Genomic DNA, 15034 nt, shown 5'->3' with positions numbered 1-15034 from the left:
GTTTCAACTTATTCATTCAACCTTGAGTTGTATATATAACTTTGTAAGCATATATGTATGTTTCTGTGTGTGTATTTGTGTAAGTGTAGAACCAAATAGTACTCTTTTTCTTTCATATTTCCTCCCAGATTGATTTAGTGCTGGTAATATAACAATGAGGTCCATTGGCAGGAAGACAAATAATTGTAATAGTAACTTAACTAAAATTCTCACAAATGCCAAGTTAGTTTTTTTTTTTAACAAACAAATGATATATCCATATCTATACATATAAATAGAGAACCAGTGTAAGGGGGGAAGGGAAACAGTTTTAGAAATAAGCACATGTATACAATACTAACATATCTTGACATTTCACAATGATCATTTCATAAATTACTTATTGATAGACAAAAATATAGAGAAGCATATTGTTTATTTTTTGGGATATGATATAAACATCAACAAACAGTGGTCGTATTAGCAGTCGACAGATATCTCTGTGGTTACAAAACAAACAAAAAAGCCTCGAAAGAAAACGTAATATCAATAAGGAGTAACAGAAAGAACGGATTCTAAATAAACGTTATAATAGATGGTATTGTTTGCTTTTTCTCGTTTGTTTTAAAACAGGTAATAATGGTAATTGTAATATTTCTGTTTTTCAATTCATTCTAAATCGAAATTCTATAGTCAACAAAGAACATCGGTTTCTATAGTGATTTATAAAAAAATATCTAACTAAAGATTTTGAACATTCAACGGAATCTACCGTTGTTGAATTTTCCACATGGTGGAAATATGTGACGATAACAATAATAGTAACAATAATAATAGTAATAATGATGTGTAATGTAAAAACATTTTATTTAGCAACAAAGATATGATAAATATACTTTTTTTTTCTAAATTTAAAAGACAAGGCAATTTTGTGAGGATACAAAAAAAACACAACGGAAAGTTAAGGGTGGGATAGATATAAAATGGTTGGTAAGGCAAGACAATAAATACAAAAAAGACTCAACGTGATCGATTGATGAAAAAGTGGCACATCATCGTCATCGTCATCACCAATAAAAATTTCATATTCTCACCTATTGGCTTTTTTTTTACATAAAGAAAGCTTATAGTGAGATGTAATTAGTGTATCTATGTATGTATGTATGTATGTGTGTATATATGTATAAATCTGCTCAATAATAAGAAATAATTTAACAAAAAATCTCATAGATTCTTTATTTTGTATTGAGCTCAACAATCAATTCTACTGTGTTTATTATTATTAGTTACTCAAACAGACTTATTGATTGAATAAGTCTCGAACTGTGGAAATCATCTTTTTTTTTCTTTTTTTTCGTAAATAGAAAAGAATATTGAAAGCAATGTAGAAAATTGCTTAACGAAATTTTCAAACCAAACCTGATTAACAAAATTAAATTTGTGTTCTTTATCATTCAAATACAGAGATTTTGTTTGTTTTTTTTCTATACATGTACATTGAAACATATATTTGTATATATATATATGGATACCATAGATACTATCTCTTCAAAATGGGTAATAATCATTAGTTGTTTAGTTAGTTAGTTAGTTACTGAATTAAGTAGTTAGTTCATTGACGAAAAATTATAAAAAAAAAGTTTAGTTTGTTTTGTTTCAATGAATAATTTTCCAGAAGATATTGATTGTTTTAAGTTTTTTTTTGTTGAAAAAAAGTTTTATTCAAATAATAAAAAATTTTTTTATTATGTGTACATAAAATAAAGCTGACAATAATGATGAACAACAATAAGTTTATAAAGAAAGATTCGAAAGTGAATATATAAGTATTCAGGATGGTTTGAAATATGAGTTATCTTCTTGTTTCTCATTTTATCTATTTCAAAACTCACACACACACTCTCTCAATACAGACTGACATATGTTATATACACACACACACACAGAAGTGAATAGTTTTAACAGTGATTATTTTCCGAAGATCAAGAATAGGGGGTAGTGGTGGTCAGGTTTCGGATAAAGGGATTAGGTTAATATAGGACACTGCTCCAGATATAATATATATATATATTTCGTCATCATCATAATTATGGGATTCTTGTATAATAGATGAATTCAATGAATTTGATTAATAATAACTGGGTTGATGAATAAAGGGTTCAATAAGTAAGATAATATCAGTCATAGGAGTTGAAAGTGGAGTTGGGTAGAGGTATTAAATAATGAATAGTTGGATTTCAAGCCATTTAGGATTCCATGCAGACGAAATATGCTTAAATAATGATTATCATATTATTGTAGATGCTATAAGCACAAAATAAAAACAAAATATCAGTTAATGTTGTAATGGGAAAAATATTTTTAGAAAAATCAGCAAGAATAACTTTACTACTTAATTGATTGGTATTTGAATTATGAAGTTCCTATAGCATAAAAAAGCAAATGAGCTGTAAAAAAATGACGTGTCTGATACAGAAGGTCAACCAGAAATCAAGTAATCTGTGCAAATGATTAGTTAAGAAAAATGACTTCTTTTTCCAGGGGATAAAAACAAACTACTGATATATATGGGTTTATTGATGCATGCAACTGAGGATTCCCATCCTAAGATAACGTAATACTCCTGAGTTTTCGATAGTTCTTCAGTTGATATCATTCCTTGGGGAAAACTTGCTAAGAATTCAAATTATTATACGCATATAAATAGGATCGTTTGATTATAGAGTTCACTAATCAGGAGTACGCTTTATGTCGATAAAACCAATCAGTTTCATTCTGACCAATAGAAAATTGCTGTCTACAAACATTGGATGTTCTAGAGCTAATTGGTCCATGCAACTTCTTTAATTTCCTACTGGACGGTCTGAGCAGGAAGACATCACGTCGACTTACCTTCTATCATCATATTATTCCGTAACTTGGAAACTCATATGATAATATACACGAATTACAAGACTAAAACGTACCACAAGTAAGAAAACACAATATTTAAATAATCGGGTCATTTATATCACAAAACTAGGTAATGATTACATAGTTCCATCAACGGTAATTAATGAACGGAAAAATATGTACCAACAGTTACTGTTTGAAATGATAGCTTACAATTGAAACAATATGAAAATACTACAAACCTAACATTTGATAAATACAAGATGGACAATTATACTCAACTGAGGCCAACTTCAGGATAGTAACTATTCAGTTGTATCAATATTACAAATTCAGTCAACTTTTCAGTATTGTTATTTTGAAAAGTTTAGTACTTATTAATAAAGAGTACTGATAACTTCGAAGACACCCAGATCTTGATTATATGATCTTTATGAGTTGTAAACCAAAGACCAAATAACCATTATATATGTAGTAAGTGTACATTTTATTCTACTAAGAAGTACACTCTCACCTTACTTCTTAAACTATAGTGTTATATCTGGACAATAACTTAGATTCTACCCAAGCTAAGAACAAACAAGATTTTATATTACATTCAGACTGTTTTCTTCTGATTATAATATGCCTCAGTTTTCATTTGTAATTAATTTTACCATATGTCATTATATTAAACGAAAATTAACTTTCCTTTCAGATATGTCGCAAAGAGAAATAAATCATGACTTAATTTAAAATAAACCCAATATGGTTGGAAATATCCGTAAGCAGGAAAAGTGCTTCACTGTTTCATGACAGTCAAGGTCAAGATGACTACTCTTCTATCGTTTTTTCTAGGAATTCAAAAATATAACGTCTGCTATCATTCACAATAAAAATTGATTAATAGGGATAAGGAGATGCGAACCATGAAAATGACTTGTAGGTGCTTGTACAAAATTCAAATATCATATTAACCTATGGCAGTGCCCAAAGTGTTCAAATTGATGAAAGGTTGTTCAGTAATACAACTTAATAAAAATGATACTGTTCATCTAATCAAATAATCAATTATCTATCTACGAATTCTCTATCATAGGCCAATCAACACAATACATCATTTACAACAACAACCTATTCACTCTGAAACCCAATTACAGTATATTTTATGGATGAACAATTCTGATCACACATCTTGTATTTCTGTGTCAAATTCACTCATTCATCATATATTCTCGATGATCTAGATTCATGATGAAAATACCAATCCTTCACTTACCCTCTCATTCTTCATCCTAAATATATAATGTTATGTGAGGATAGTATGAGGATTACTGGAAATCTATTTGATTGGTTTTTGAGAATTCGAGAATAAAGATAATCGATATGTATATTGTCAACTATACATGTTGTTGATTTCTCGAATTACAAGGAGATTAATCTGAAGAAGACTTCAATAGATCTTGGGAATAATATAACAAGTCGTTTATATATTTCAGATATAAAGTTATCTACATCTGAATGAATATATATTTTTGTATTTTTAATACTCTGAGTTTAAGACAGAAATGACTATGTTTTAAACTGTATAAGGCTACTATCGTATTGGTTTCTGTAGTTTTGTAACGCGGTAAATTCTGGATTGCTCGTAATCAGTGTGTTACTGACAGATTAATAAGTAGCTTGAAAATGTAAAGGTCATTTTTAGCTTTGTTTGTATTCGGCCCATTGATGTACCCATTCTGATTCAGTCGACCAGATATTAAAAAATTCTCTTTCACTTAAACAAAATGTTCAGTTAGGCATAACCAATATAGAACCTGGTATATATATATATTTATATATTAACGTAAAACCATGACGGAAAACTAATCGAAAAGGAATCTCTCCGTTCTATTCGTTCCCTCTGATAAACATTAGAGAAGTTAAAGTAGTAACATTATAAGTGATAGTACAAAACACTGCGCGTAAAGAATATGATTTAATAAGAAAGGATGGATTTGTTGATTGAGATCATGAATCAATCAATGTTAGACCACTGCCAAGCCGTAACCAGTGGAGCTAATCCATTTTTTGGTGTGAGGTAGTTACCCACTGAAGACAATGGAAGATTGTCGCACAATATCGTGGATTATTTAAAGTTAGACATTAACACCGTTGAATGCCAGTTCAGTGATCTAGAGGTTAATCGTTCACGCGCGAAATCGGAGGTCTTGGGTTCAAGTCCTGCGTGCGCGAACGTGGGTGCTCACTGATGAAGAGTCCCATACTAGGACAGAATGGCCATCCAGTGCCTCCAGGTTTTCAGTGGTGGTCTAACATTGATCGATTCATGACCTTAATCAAAAACTCAACAATCTTTACAACCCCGCACTCAATGAATTTAAATGATGAAAAGTATAAGCTAATCCCCAAATTTATAATCTAAAGGGGGATATAAAATAAATTCATTTAGATCAATGAGACAAACTTTGAGATGTTACCGAAATTCTCTAATCTCTTTGGTTAAACAAGAATTATAATATAACCATTGTTTTGCTTCCATACCATTACAAATTACTTGAAGAAAACTAGTGGTTATCGTTTGTAGTTATCTATGTTAGTCTATCTGCTGAAAATACTGTCCTTCATATATGATAATCTAGTAAAAAGAATACTTAACGAAGTTCGTTTAGATTCGAAATAGATGATGACACAAAACATCATGATTACTAGCAAATTCATATGGCTTCAACCTATACGTAACTCGTTGCTTTAACAAGTGTTATACAACTTTAAAATTTTTAGTAATATTCAAATGAATTTTTAAGTTGAATTTCTGTCATTATTCGGATCTACTGAAGGGTTATAAATACCTGATACGATGTAACCAATTCTTTTCGATGAATAATAATTGTACAGGTGAATGCGAACTACCAACGAAAAAGATATTTTCACGTTAAGCAAATTACTAAAGGAGTCCCACACTAGGACGAAACGGCCGTCCAGTGCTTCCAGGTTTTCCATGATGGTCTAGCTGTAATTGACTCATGAACTCAACTATTAAATTACATATTGTCATGAATACTGAATATTTAGCATAACTAATGAAAAAATACATTGTTATGGGAAGTAGTTATTAGATAACCAAATTTATAAGACGGTATATATATATGTAAATATATAAGAACCTTCATCTAAATTTGATCGAACAGTTTCACCGCATTTGAACGCAGAGTTGATGTGGGGCATTAAAGAGGAAGAATGCATTTGTAAACTTTCGGCGAATGAATTTGAAGTAAATCCAACGCTTCGCCTGGCAATCTGGTCCAAGCTTTTTTTAAGGAGATATATATACAAATACATTATTCCTCTTTAGTAAACATGTACCCTGATAGGAAACCTGATTTATGGTAGGAAGCAAATCAGTGTTATTTAACAATAATTTCTTATGATATTCAGCTATGCAGTTATTTATTTTTTATTGTTATGGAATACACGTACACGTTTTTAGTTTACCACTATTGTAAGCATCATATGACTAATGGTTTTGACCTTGAACAATGTTTGCGAAAGGGAAAGAGTGAAGAAAATATACAGGCTGATTGTGTTCGAAGAAACATTAACAAATTCACTTATCATTCGTTTGGTAACACAAAAAAATAAGTTAGAATAAACTTGTTGATGTATATGTATCGGGTATGAGGGGGATGAAATTTTAAGGGTAAAGGAGTCTAGTGAACAGTTTTAGGATAATCATTGATTTCTATAGGTATACAATCACAGTAGGCTGCCAGATTAACTTTGTTACCTAATTTTCAAATATGCGTGGGTAAAAAGAAAAAAACAAATGAATGGAGGATCAGAGAAAATTCAGTAGAATCCATAGAACAGAATCTGCACCATTGGTTGACTGAATAGACATGTGGCATCAGTTTGGTAATAGTAACCTAATCTAGTGATGTAATAAACATTGAGAAACTTTGTTGATGCATAACATGTAAGGACAGAAATTGATGGACAGAATGTTTTACATGTTTAGTATTATAGATAGTGATGAAATAACTAGTTTGTTTCTAATGGTAAAATAGGAGAGAGAGAATAAATTACAAGTCAATTATTGTTGACCATTTACCAAGTTATTCTTATTATTAAAACGATAGAGTTCCGCTTTCAGTTACGTCATATTTCGACCTTATGAAATTGATCTACTCCATAGTTTAAAAAACCAAATAAGTTTAGGTAATGTAAGAAAATCTAGGAAATATTCTGTTATCTCACGTAAACTCGTGTTACTTTTAAAGTTTGTATACTTCAATCATTGATACTATTCCACTTCTCTTTTCGAAAGGTATTCAGTGTATTAGAATAAAATGATGTAATAAAAAGGATTTGTAGCTTTGGAGAATAAAGTTTATGCTGTTATTTAATGTCTAAATAATCAGCGCTTCACAACTGAACCACTCAACTTGCAGAACTAAGTATCACCGAAACCATATGTACTTAACAATTCCCACTATATTAAAACATAGATACATTGATGAAGGCTATTCTTTTCGATAAATTCATAATATGTCTTACAGTTGTAGGTCCAAGTTAACTGTCCAAAAGAATATCCAAGTTTAAACTAAATATATCTTTAAGAAGCATAGGATTTTCAATAAAATAAAACTCCTAATATTGAAATGGATTGTATATGCTGTTAACTTGAATAAGTTCGAATATTAAATGAAATTACGAGATTGATAATTAGAATATATATACTTGTAAGGAATCGTGATGTAGTTACAAGTCAGATCAATTATTTGGTCAAGGATAACATAATGTATGAAGTCATAGTGTAGTAGTAATAGTAATAGTCGTGTTAGTAGTAGTGTGGTGTGTGCTACTTATGCTTACAGATCTAAATAGTATGTATCAGCAATCAGATGTTAAATGTCTAACAGCATAAAATGGAACTGAATAAAAAAGAAAGGGAAACAGAGAGTTTTAGAAATAGCGGCAGAATTGGGAGAATCATGAAGTATGTAAAGAACAACTGATGGAAGATGTACAAATAGTGGATTAAACATAGGATTTTCATATTTTATGTGAAGACACCGTGTAATTTCTCAATAAACACTAAAATTGGTTTACCGTACTTGAGTTTTTGTTCACTACAGAAGTAGTAGTAGTGGTAACAATTAAATAAGAATTGCATGATTAAATGATTAGACATTTCGGTATTCAAAATGCAGGAAAATAGCCGTTGAAAAGTTCTTCAATGTCAAAAGGTGAAGCATGTTTATGAGTAAGCAAAGTTTAAGTACGAAAGTACCAAAGATGATATGTCAAATGGTTAAGCGAGAAAAAGATAGAAAATCATCATACTTGTTTAATGCTTTTTCTCACCCATGGGTTAGCTAAAGGTAATATAAGATTATTTTCAATACAGAAAGACAAAGATTGTTGACTAGATTCCCCATTGTTTCCTTCGTAAAAGATGAGCTTGATTCGTGTTGGAGAAAATATGATGGAATAATATAAATTCTCTAGTGATACCTTCCACAACGCTACTATTTCAAACAAATGTGTTAAACGGAGCTGTATGCAGACTTTTTCGAATATAGAGAAGGGACTTATGCCGAAATGGATTATGGTTAGCAATGAAATCCAAGACACACGTTTCGTCCTATCTGGGACTCATCAGCTAGATGTTCGCTCCGGGACACGGTCTCAGTGCCATTCGCTTCAAACGCCATGGTGTAATCTATTTAGCTACTAAATTCAGATATCTAATAGCTTGTGCAGTGAGGTAAAGAGTTGCACACTGGTAATAATAATTATATACTTGTAGATTAAGTATCGTCATTTATGACCTAATTTAGATAATCTAATCTTAGTCTACAATGAAAATTTGAATATTATGTCGTTTGTCATCTTATGATTGTCATATTAGAGTTCAATACACAATAAAAAACTAGAATACCGACAATAAAGACACCCTTATGGATACAAATATAGATCGCAAATAGGTCAAATGATAGACATTTTGTACTAATTAACTAAGTGACTTTATGGAACGGAATTTGTTTTATCAAGAGACTTTTTTCTGTTTACATTCTTTTTTTTCACATTTAAAATGTTATTTGATTGAAAGGATAGCTCGTAAATAATCTCTATCAGTTAGTTTTCTTACATAATTTTGACCAACATCAAAAGAATGTGACATAGTTTTGTAATTATTATGACCTAATGTCATTCATAGTCTATGACAGTATTCAGATTTATGTATACAATGTAATGAATGAGAAATATTTTAATAGTTGGATTCATGAGTTGATTTAAACTAGACCACTATAGAAAACCTGGAAGCACTGGACAGCCGTTTAATCCTAGCATGGGATTCCTCAGCAATGCGCAACCATGATCACGAATGCAGGATTCAAACCCAGGACCTTCGGTTCCATGTGCAAACGCTCAACCTCTAGACTACTGAACTGGTATACGACAGTGTTGGTGTCTAACTCCAGCCAACTCACGATGTTACGCGACCGTCCACCATTGTCTTCAGTGAATAACTGCCTCACGACAGACACAGTTGAAATATCTGTTAACTGAATAACCTAGCTGGTTAATTTTCAGAATTCTTAACAGTTAATGTGGGACGACCTTGCTGATTATATAAATCAACGTTAGTGTCTATATGAACATTAGTCAAAATATAAACGAACAGTCTGACAGAAATCCGAAATGAAGTATATCCAAGTGACTTTATCTAAAAACTATATTTAAGATAATCTTAACGGTTGAAATTCAAATAATTCTAATGTTACTTCTATCTAACTTGTGTTATATCCTAGCGAAGATTAAGCTATGGAGGATTTCTGAGAACTATTAACGGACTAATATCATAAATATATTCATATTGTATAACTACTGAATAACTAAGTTAAGCTTTATTTTGCACCTATAGGCTACTATTACACGATTTACCAATCTTAGATTATAATCAATTTATGAATTACAGTCTCTAACAATCACAGCCACTTTTTGGCTTAATCCTGTACAGTTGTTATTTTTTTATTTTATAGTCAGTTTGGCTTGTATATATAAAACAAGTATGTCTGAAATATATGATTCATACAGTGAAAGCTGTTATTACTGACATTCTGAACTCAACAAGTAAGGCTTGGTAGGATAAAGATCAATAAGGATGCTACGCTGCTCAGATTGGCCAACATATCATTGTTATAGCATAGCGTTAAGAATGTATAAGTTGTGTTTTGATTGGTGTTCTCATCCTGTGATAATCGATTGAGCAAAAGGTACAGCAGCTTGTTTAAATTTCTTTAAGGGAATATAAATTAGGATTTTGATTGTTTATTTCTTTAAAAAATTCTAAAATTAATTTGACAGAAGAAATGTTTGAAAACAATATATAGATTATTATCAGAAGGGATTTTGCAGATATTATAGTAATTTTAATAGTTGAGATGCGCACTGCTGAGGAGTCCCACAACAGGACAAAACGGCCATCCAGTGCTTCCAGGTTTTCCATGATGGTCTGGCTTCAATTGATTCATGATCTCAACTATTAAAATTACAATATATAGATTTCAACAACTGTGATTATTTCAAATATGATTTTTATATTCAGAGTTAATTATATTTGAATTTATCAAGATTTCGAAATAGTAGTATGTTAAATCTCTGTGAAATTCATACACAAACGACAATTTTATATAGTTGAAATCATGAGCCACTTGAAGCTAGACCACCATGGAAAACCTGGAAGCACTGGACGGCCGTTTCGTCCTATCGTGGGAGATATCAACTCACTGACGACATTGGTGAGTGTCTGCTCAATTTCGTGGATTGGTTGAAGTTAGACATTAACACCGTTGGATGCCGGCTGGCACAGTGGTTTATCGGTTAAGTGCTCTGGCGCGAGACTGATAGGTCCTGGGTTGGAATCTCGTGAGGCGGGATCGTGGATGTGCACTGTTGAGGAGTCCCACAACGGCCGTCCAGTGCTTCCAGGTTTTCCATGGTGGTGTAGCTTCAACTGAATCATGATTTCAACTATATAAAATTACTAAAATTTCCACAAAACCCCCTTCTGAAAATGGCAATTTGTCGATTTCAATAAAAAGGGTTAACCAAAATAGTAGTTGCTTTTAAGCTTACAATGAATGACTCTATATACGATGTATGATATTGATTCCGTTTCTATATTTGTTCATATTATGTAACATTTGAAGAAATAAATTGTTGATATTCTAATCATTTCTTTACTATGCACAAACGAAATTGTTCTACCAGAATAAGGAATAGGTGTTTTAACTTGGTTTATAAACTGTTTAATCGCTGAACAGTAATCACACACTTGTATACTTCTTTGTTCTGTCTAAAGTTTGAACGATCGAGTTGTAATGTGGCCACTAGATGATTAGTAATATTCTTAGGAGTGGGGGGGGGACCATCCACCTAAACTTTGTGTTAGTTGATATTTATCAGTAATGCATATCTGTACTCTTAAGAGAACTGATACACTCTACAAGATTTGGATCTAGATCACTGAATATCACAATCAGAGACTTTATCACTATTAACTTATTTCAGCTGTGCAAGTCCAACAACTTAAATAACAAAATTGTCTATAGCATTTATGTTTATATTCACTTAGTATTGTTTGTTTGAATCTTCATATTGATGCTTAGGACTGAAACTGGTCAGTCTCTTATTGGCATATGTGCATACTGCGCGTATTGCCTCGATATAGCCTTATTTCACAAGCATTGTAAGCAAAGATGGATAGTGGCTAGCAGTCTTAAACATCAATGGGAAGATTTAAACAAGTAATACTAAGTGAGTTTAAACTTCACCCCATTGCATAAGCAAGTGGCTATCAGAACTCAGTAGCTGAGTGGATAACGCTATGGCGTTTGAAGCGAAAGGTACTGAATTCGAGTCCCAGAGTAAACATCAACTCTGAGGTGCAGGTACATCCAGCTAACGAGTCCCAAATAGGACGAAACACGTGTCAAACTGGATTCCACTGCTATCCACTATCCATCTTTGCTTACAATTTATGTTTATAGTTTTTAAAATAAAGTTATATCAAGGCTTAAAGCATAATATTTCATTAATGAATGATTAGCTAATAACTTGACACGTATAATTCATACATATAAAAAATACCAAACAAAAGTGATTAATCGATTTTCACATGATCTGTCTACTCAATAAAAGACATTGATATTTATTAATTATGCGTACTCGTGATGTTTAACTTAACTTTGAAATCCCTCCCTATCATCCAACGTATGCCTGTACACACATATATATACAAAGGGGATAAGTATACTTATACTACTTATTTGTACTTTATGAATTATGTAAAATTAAAAAAAAAATTTTTCTTCAATATTACCGAATTAATCAATGAAAAGTTGAAATATACCAAATTAATATTAATGATAGTTTTGTTGTAATTAAAAAAAAGATAATTACATTTAAGAAAAATGTATTACCAATTCTGCTCGTAATGAATGATAGATAGTATGTTGCTTTATACTAAATACAAAGTAATGTTGAAAAAGAGATGAATATTTGTTAGTAATGGTATTCAATTAGTTTATTTTGTTCTGTTTGGACTGTTGGACATGAATCAAGTAATTTTTTCTTTAAACGTTGATTACTTTATTCATTTATAGTTACTGAGTTCATAAAACAGAAAACTACTAGGTTAGAGCCCTTGAATAAACATATATAATGGGATGTAGACACGTTCAGTTAATAAGTCTCAAATAGAAAGAAACACGGATCCTGGATTCGCCTAGTAGCCAATATCAAACTTATTCAGAAATGGATGATTACTTAATAGCAATCTCAAGTCAATCCACTCAGGGTATATATGTATATGCGAAAACAGAATGACCAATATTTAATCCTTAATATTACCAACAGAAGATCTAAACATTTATAAATAGCTTATAGGACCAGTTCTGAGTAGCTAACTAATCTTAGATTGTAATTCATCATCACTATCGATTCAGGAACTTCAAGTCTTGCTTTAAGGATAACGCTATTCATTCATTCATTCAGTCAATACCAAATGATTTTTGTATTTCTAGTATCCGTCAATCTGTGATACGGGCACTATCGTTACCAATTATCATCGATGATATATCTCTCAGCATACCTGTTGGAATTTTCCTCGTAACTAATTACATTTTTATCTAATGAATAGATTGACTAGGTTATTAAAAAAAAATCAGAACAATTTAAATGTTTAAAAATAAATCAATTATATCTTAATCAACCAATCAAATGAATTCATGAATAAGAAGGAATTTTGGCAGAAAGACAACTATCTATTTCTATCCATCCAAAAAAATTTTTTGTTTGAAGTAAACAATAATAGTTTTCAAATGATTTAATATTGTAAAAATAAATAGACTAATTGATCAATGAAGTTTTTCTCAAAGTGGTGAATGACTGTTGACTTCACATAAGAATAGGAAAAAATTTTTAAGCATCATGAAGTTATAGTTGTTATGTCCGGACAAGAATGATGAATGATAACTTTTGAGAACTATTTATGGACAAATACGATACATATATTTTTACTGTATAAGTGTTAAACAACTAAACTATGTAGGTACATTCAGCTGACGAGTCCCAAATAGGACGAAACGCACGTCCTGGATTCCACTGCTAGTCACCATCCATCTTTGCCTACCATGCTTGTGAATTTAGGCTATATCGAGGCAATACGCACAGTATGCACATATGCTAATTAGAAACTGATCAGTTGCAGTCCTAAAACATCAATGGGAAGATTCAAACAAACAACACTATGTGAATTTATGCATATTTATGTTCCTCTTATTATAAGCTTTATTTTGACTTATGAACTATTATTATACAATTTACCGTTCTTGAGTTATGCCCAGGTTATCAATAACAGTCTTGCACATTCACAGTCACTTTTGGCTAGATCTTGTACAAATGTTATTTTCTATTTTGTGGTGCGATGTAGTCTTTTGGGTTTGTATATAAACGCAATATGTTTGTAATACATGATTCATATGGTAGAGGCTGAGGTTGGTGTTCTGGACTTAACAGGTAGGGTTAGGCAGGATGAAGGACCGATAAAGACTCTAGATTGCTCGAAAGGGTTTATGCGTCATTGGTCCGGTTGATAAGTTACTGTTCTCTAATCATTACGTTATATATGAATAGGACACAACGTCACAAGTTATAACAATAATTCGAAATAAACACAACATAGAAACTAAATAACGATTATTTTACTCAACTATACGTAACACTAATTTACGTGCAAGGCTTAGTGAAATTACCCAAGTTGCATAAACCGAATAATTTGGGAGCAAGGCTCGAAAATGAAACACAGAAAATCGAGTTCATACCCGAGTGAGTCAAATATAAGAGATAACACTATTGAAAATTATTAGTTGCTTACCTGAATAGATGGTTATGCTGATACAATAATGCAGCAAATTAATAGTAGGTGAATCGTTGAGGAGACAAATTTAAAAATTGGGGAAATCTTTTTGTGTGTAAATTCCGATAAGTACAGTTTCTGGTTGTTTGTTTAGAACAAAAGTGCATTGGCAATAAATTAATTAATAACATTATTACTGTCATGAAAAGTCAAGATTCATTTATGCGGTAAATTGCGTTTAGACCACCATGTTTTTAATCGAGTTAAACTTTTCGATCGAGGTTTTGAAACATCATCATCATCTTGTTCCAATGAAGATTTGTTACCTTTCAAAAGATGTGATGTGAATCGACTTATTCTTTTGGATATATTCTTATGATCAGAGAGTTTAGTATCTAAATAAATAAAAAAATATACATATTACATAATCGAATGTGATAAAAATGAAAAAAATAAAACCATTTATACATCTTCATAGTTGAAATCATTAGTCAATCGAAGCTAGACCACCATGGAAAACGTGGAAGCACTGGACGCCCGTTTGGACGCTCACTTAGATGGTAAAACAAGAAAGGGACGTAAAAACTTCCATTGGTCTCCTAAGTTCGGGTTGCCGAAGGGTGGTCTGAATATTGGTGGAGGTGCTTATGGTGTGGATGTATCTCTTCCGAAACCAGAACTCGATGTCTCCTTGGAGGTTCCCGAATGTTGATGTGTCCGCCTCTGGGCCCGAAATGAGTGTATCAGGTGGTG

General features: G+C 31.6%; 1 protein-coding gene across 5 annotated transcripts in view; it reads right to left on the bottom strand.

Annotated features, from left to right (window-relative positions):
- Window positions 1-1247: 1247 nt before the first annotated feature.
- The window catches only part of Smp_038730.1 (hypothetical protein), a gene marked incomplete at both ends in the record, with an annotated part of 21711 nt that continues 7924 nt past the window's right edge, over window positions 1248-15034 (bottom strand). For 4 of the 5 annotated variants that reach the window (XM_018796608.1, XM_018796610.1, XM_018796612.1 and 1 more), the window contains one exon: window positions 14498-14676. In XM_018796608.1, the coding sequence (XP_018651733.1) occupies window positions 14498-14676 (179 nt within the window). Of the gene's footprint in view, window positions 2284-14299; window positions 14677-15034 lie in introns of those variants that run through there. The other variant, XM_018796611.1, reaches the window with a different exon arrangement.

The sequence above is a fragment of the Schistosoma mansoni genome, chromosome 4, assembly GCF_000237925.1.
Source record: "Schistosoma mansoni strain Puerto Rico chromosome 4, complete genome".
NCBI lineage: Eukaryota > Metazoa > Platyhelminthes > Trematoda > Strigeidida > Schistosomatidae > Schistosoma > Schistosoma mansoni.
The sequence above is the reverse complement of the archived record's forward strand: the minus strand, read 5'-3'. Positions and strand labels throughout refer to the sequence as shown.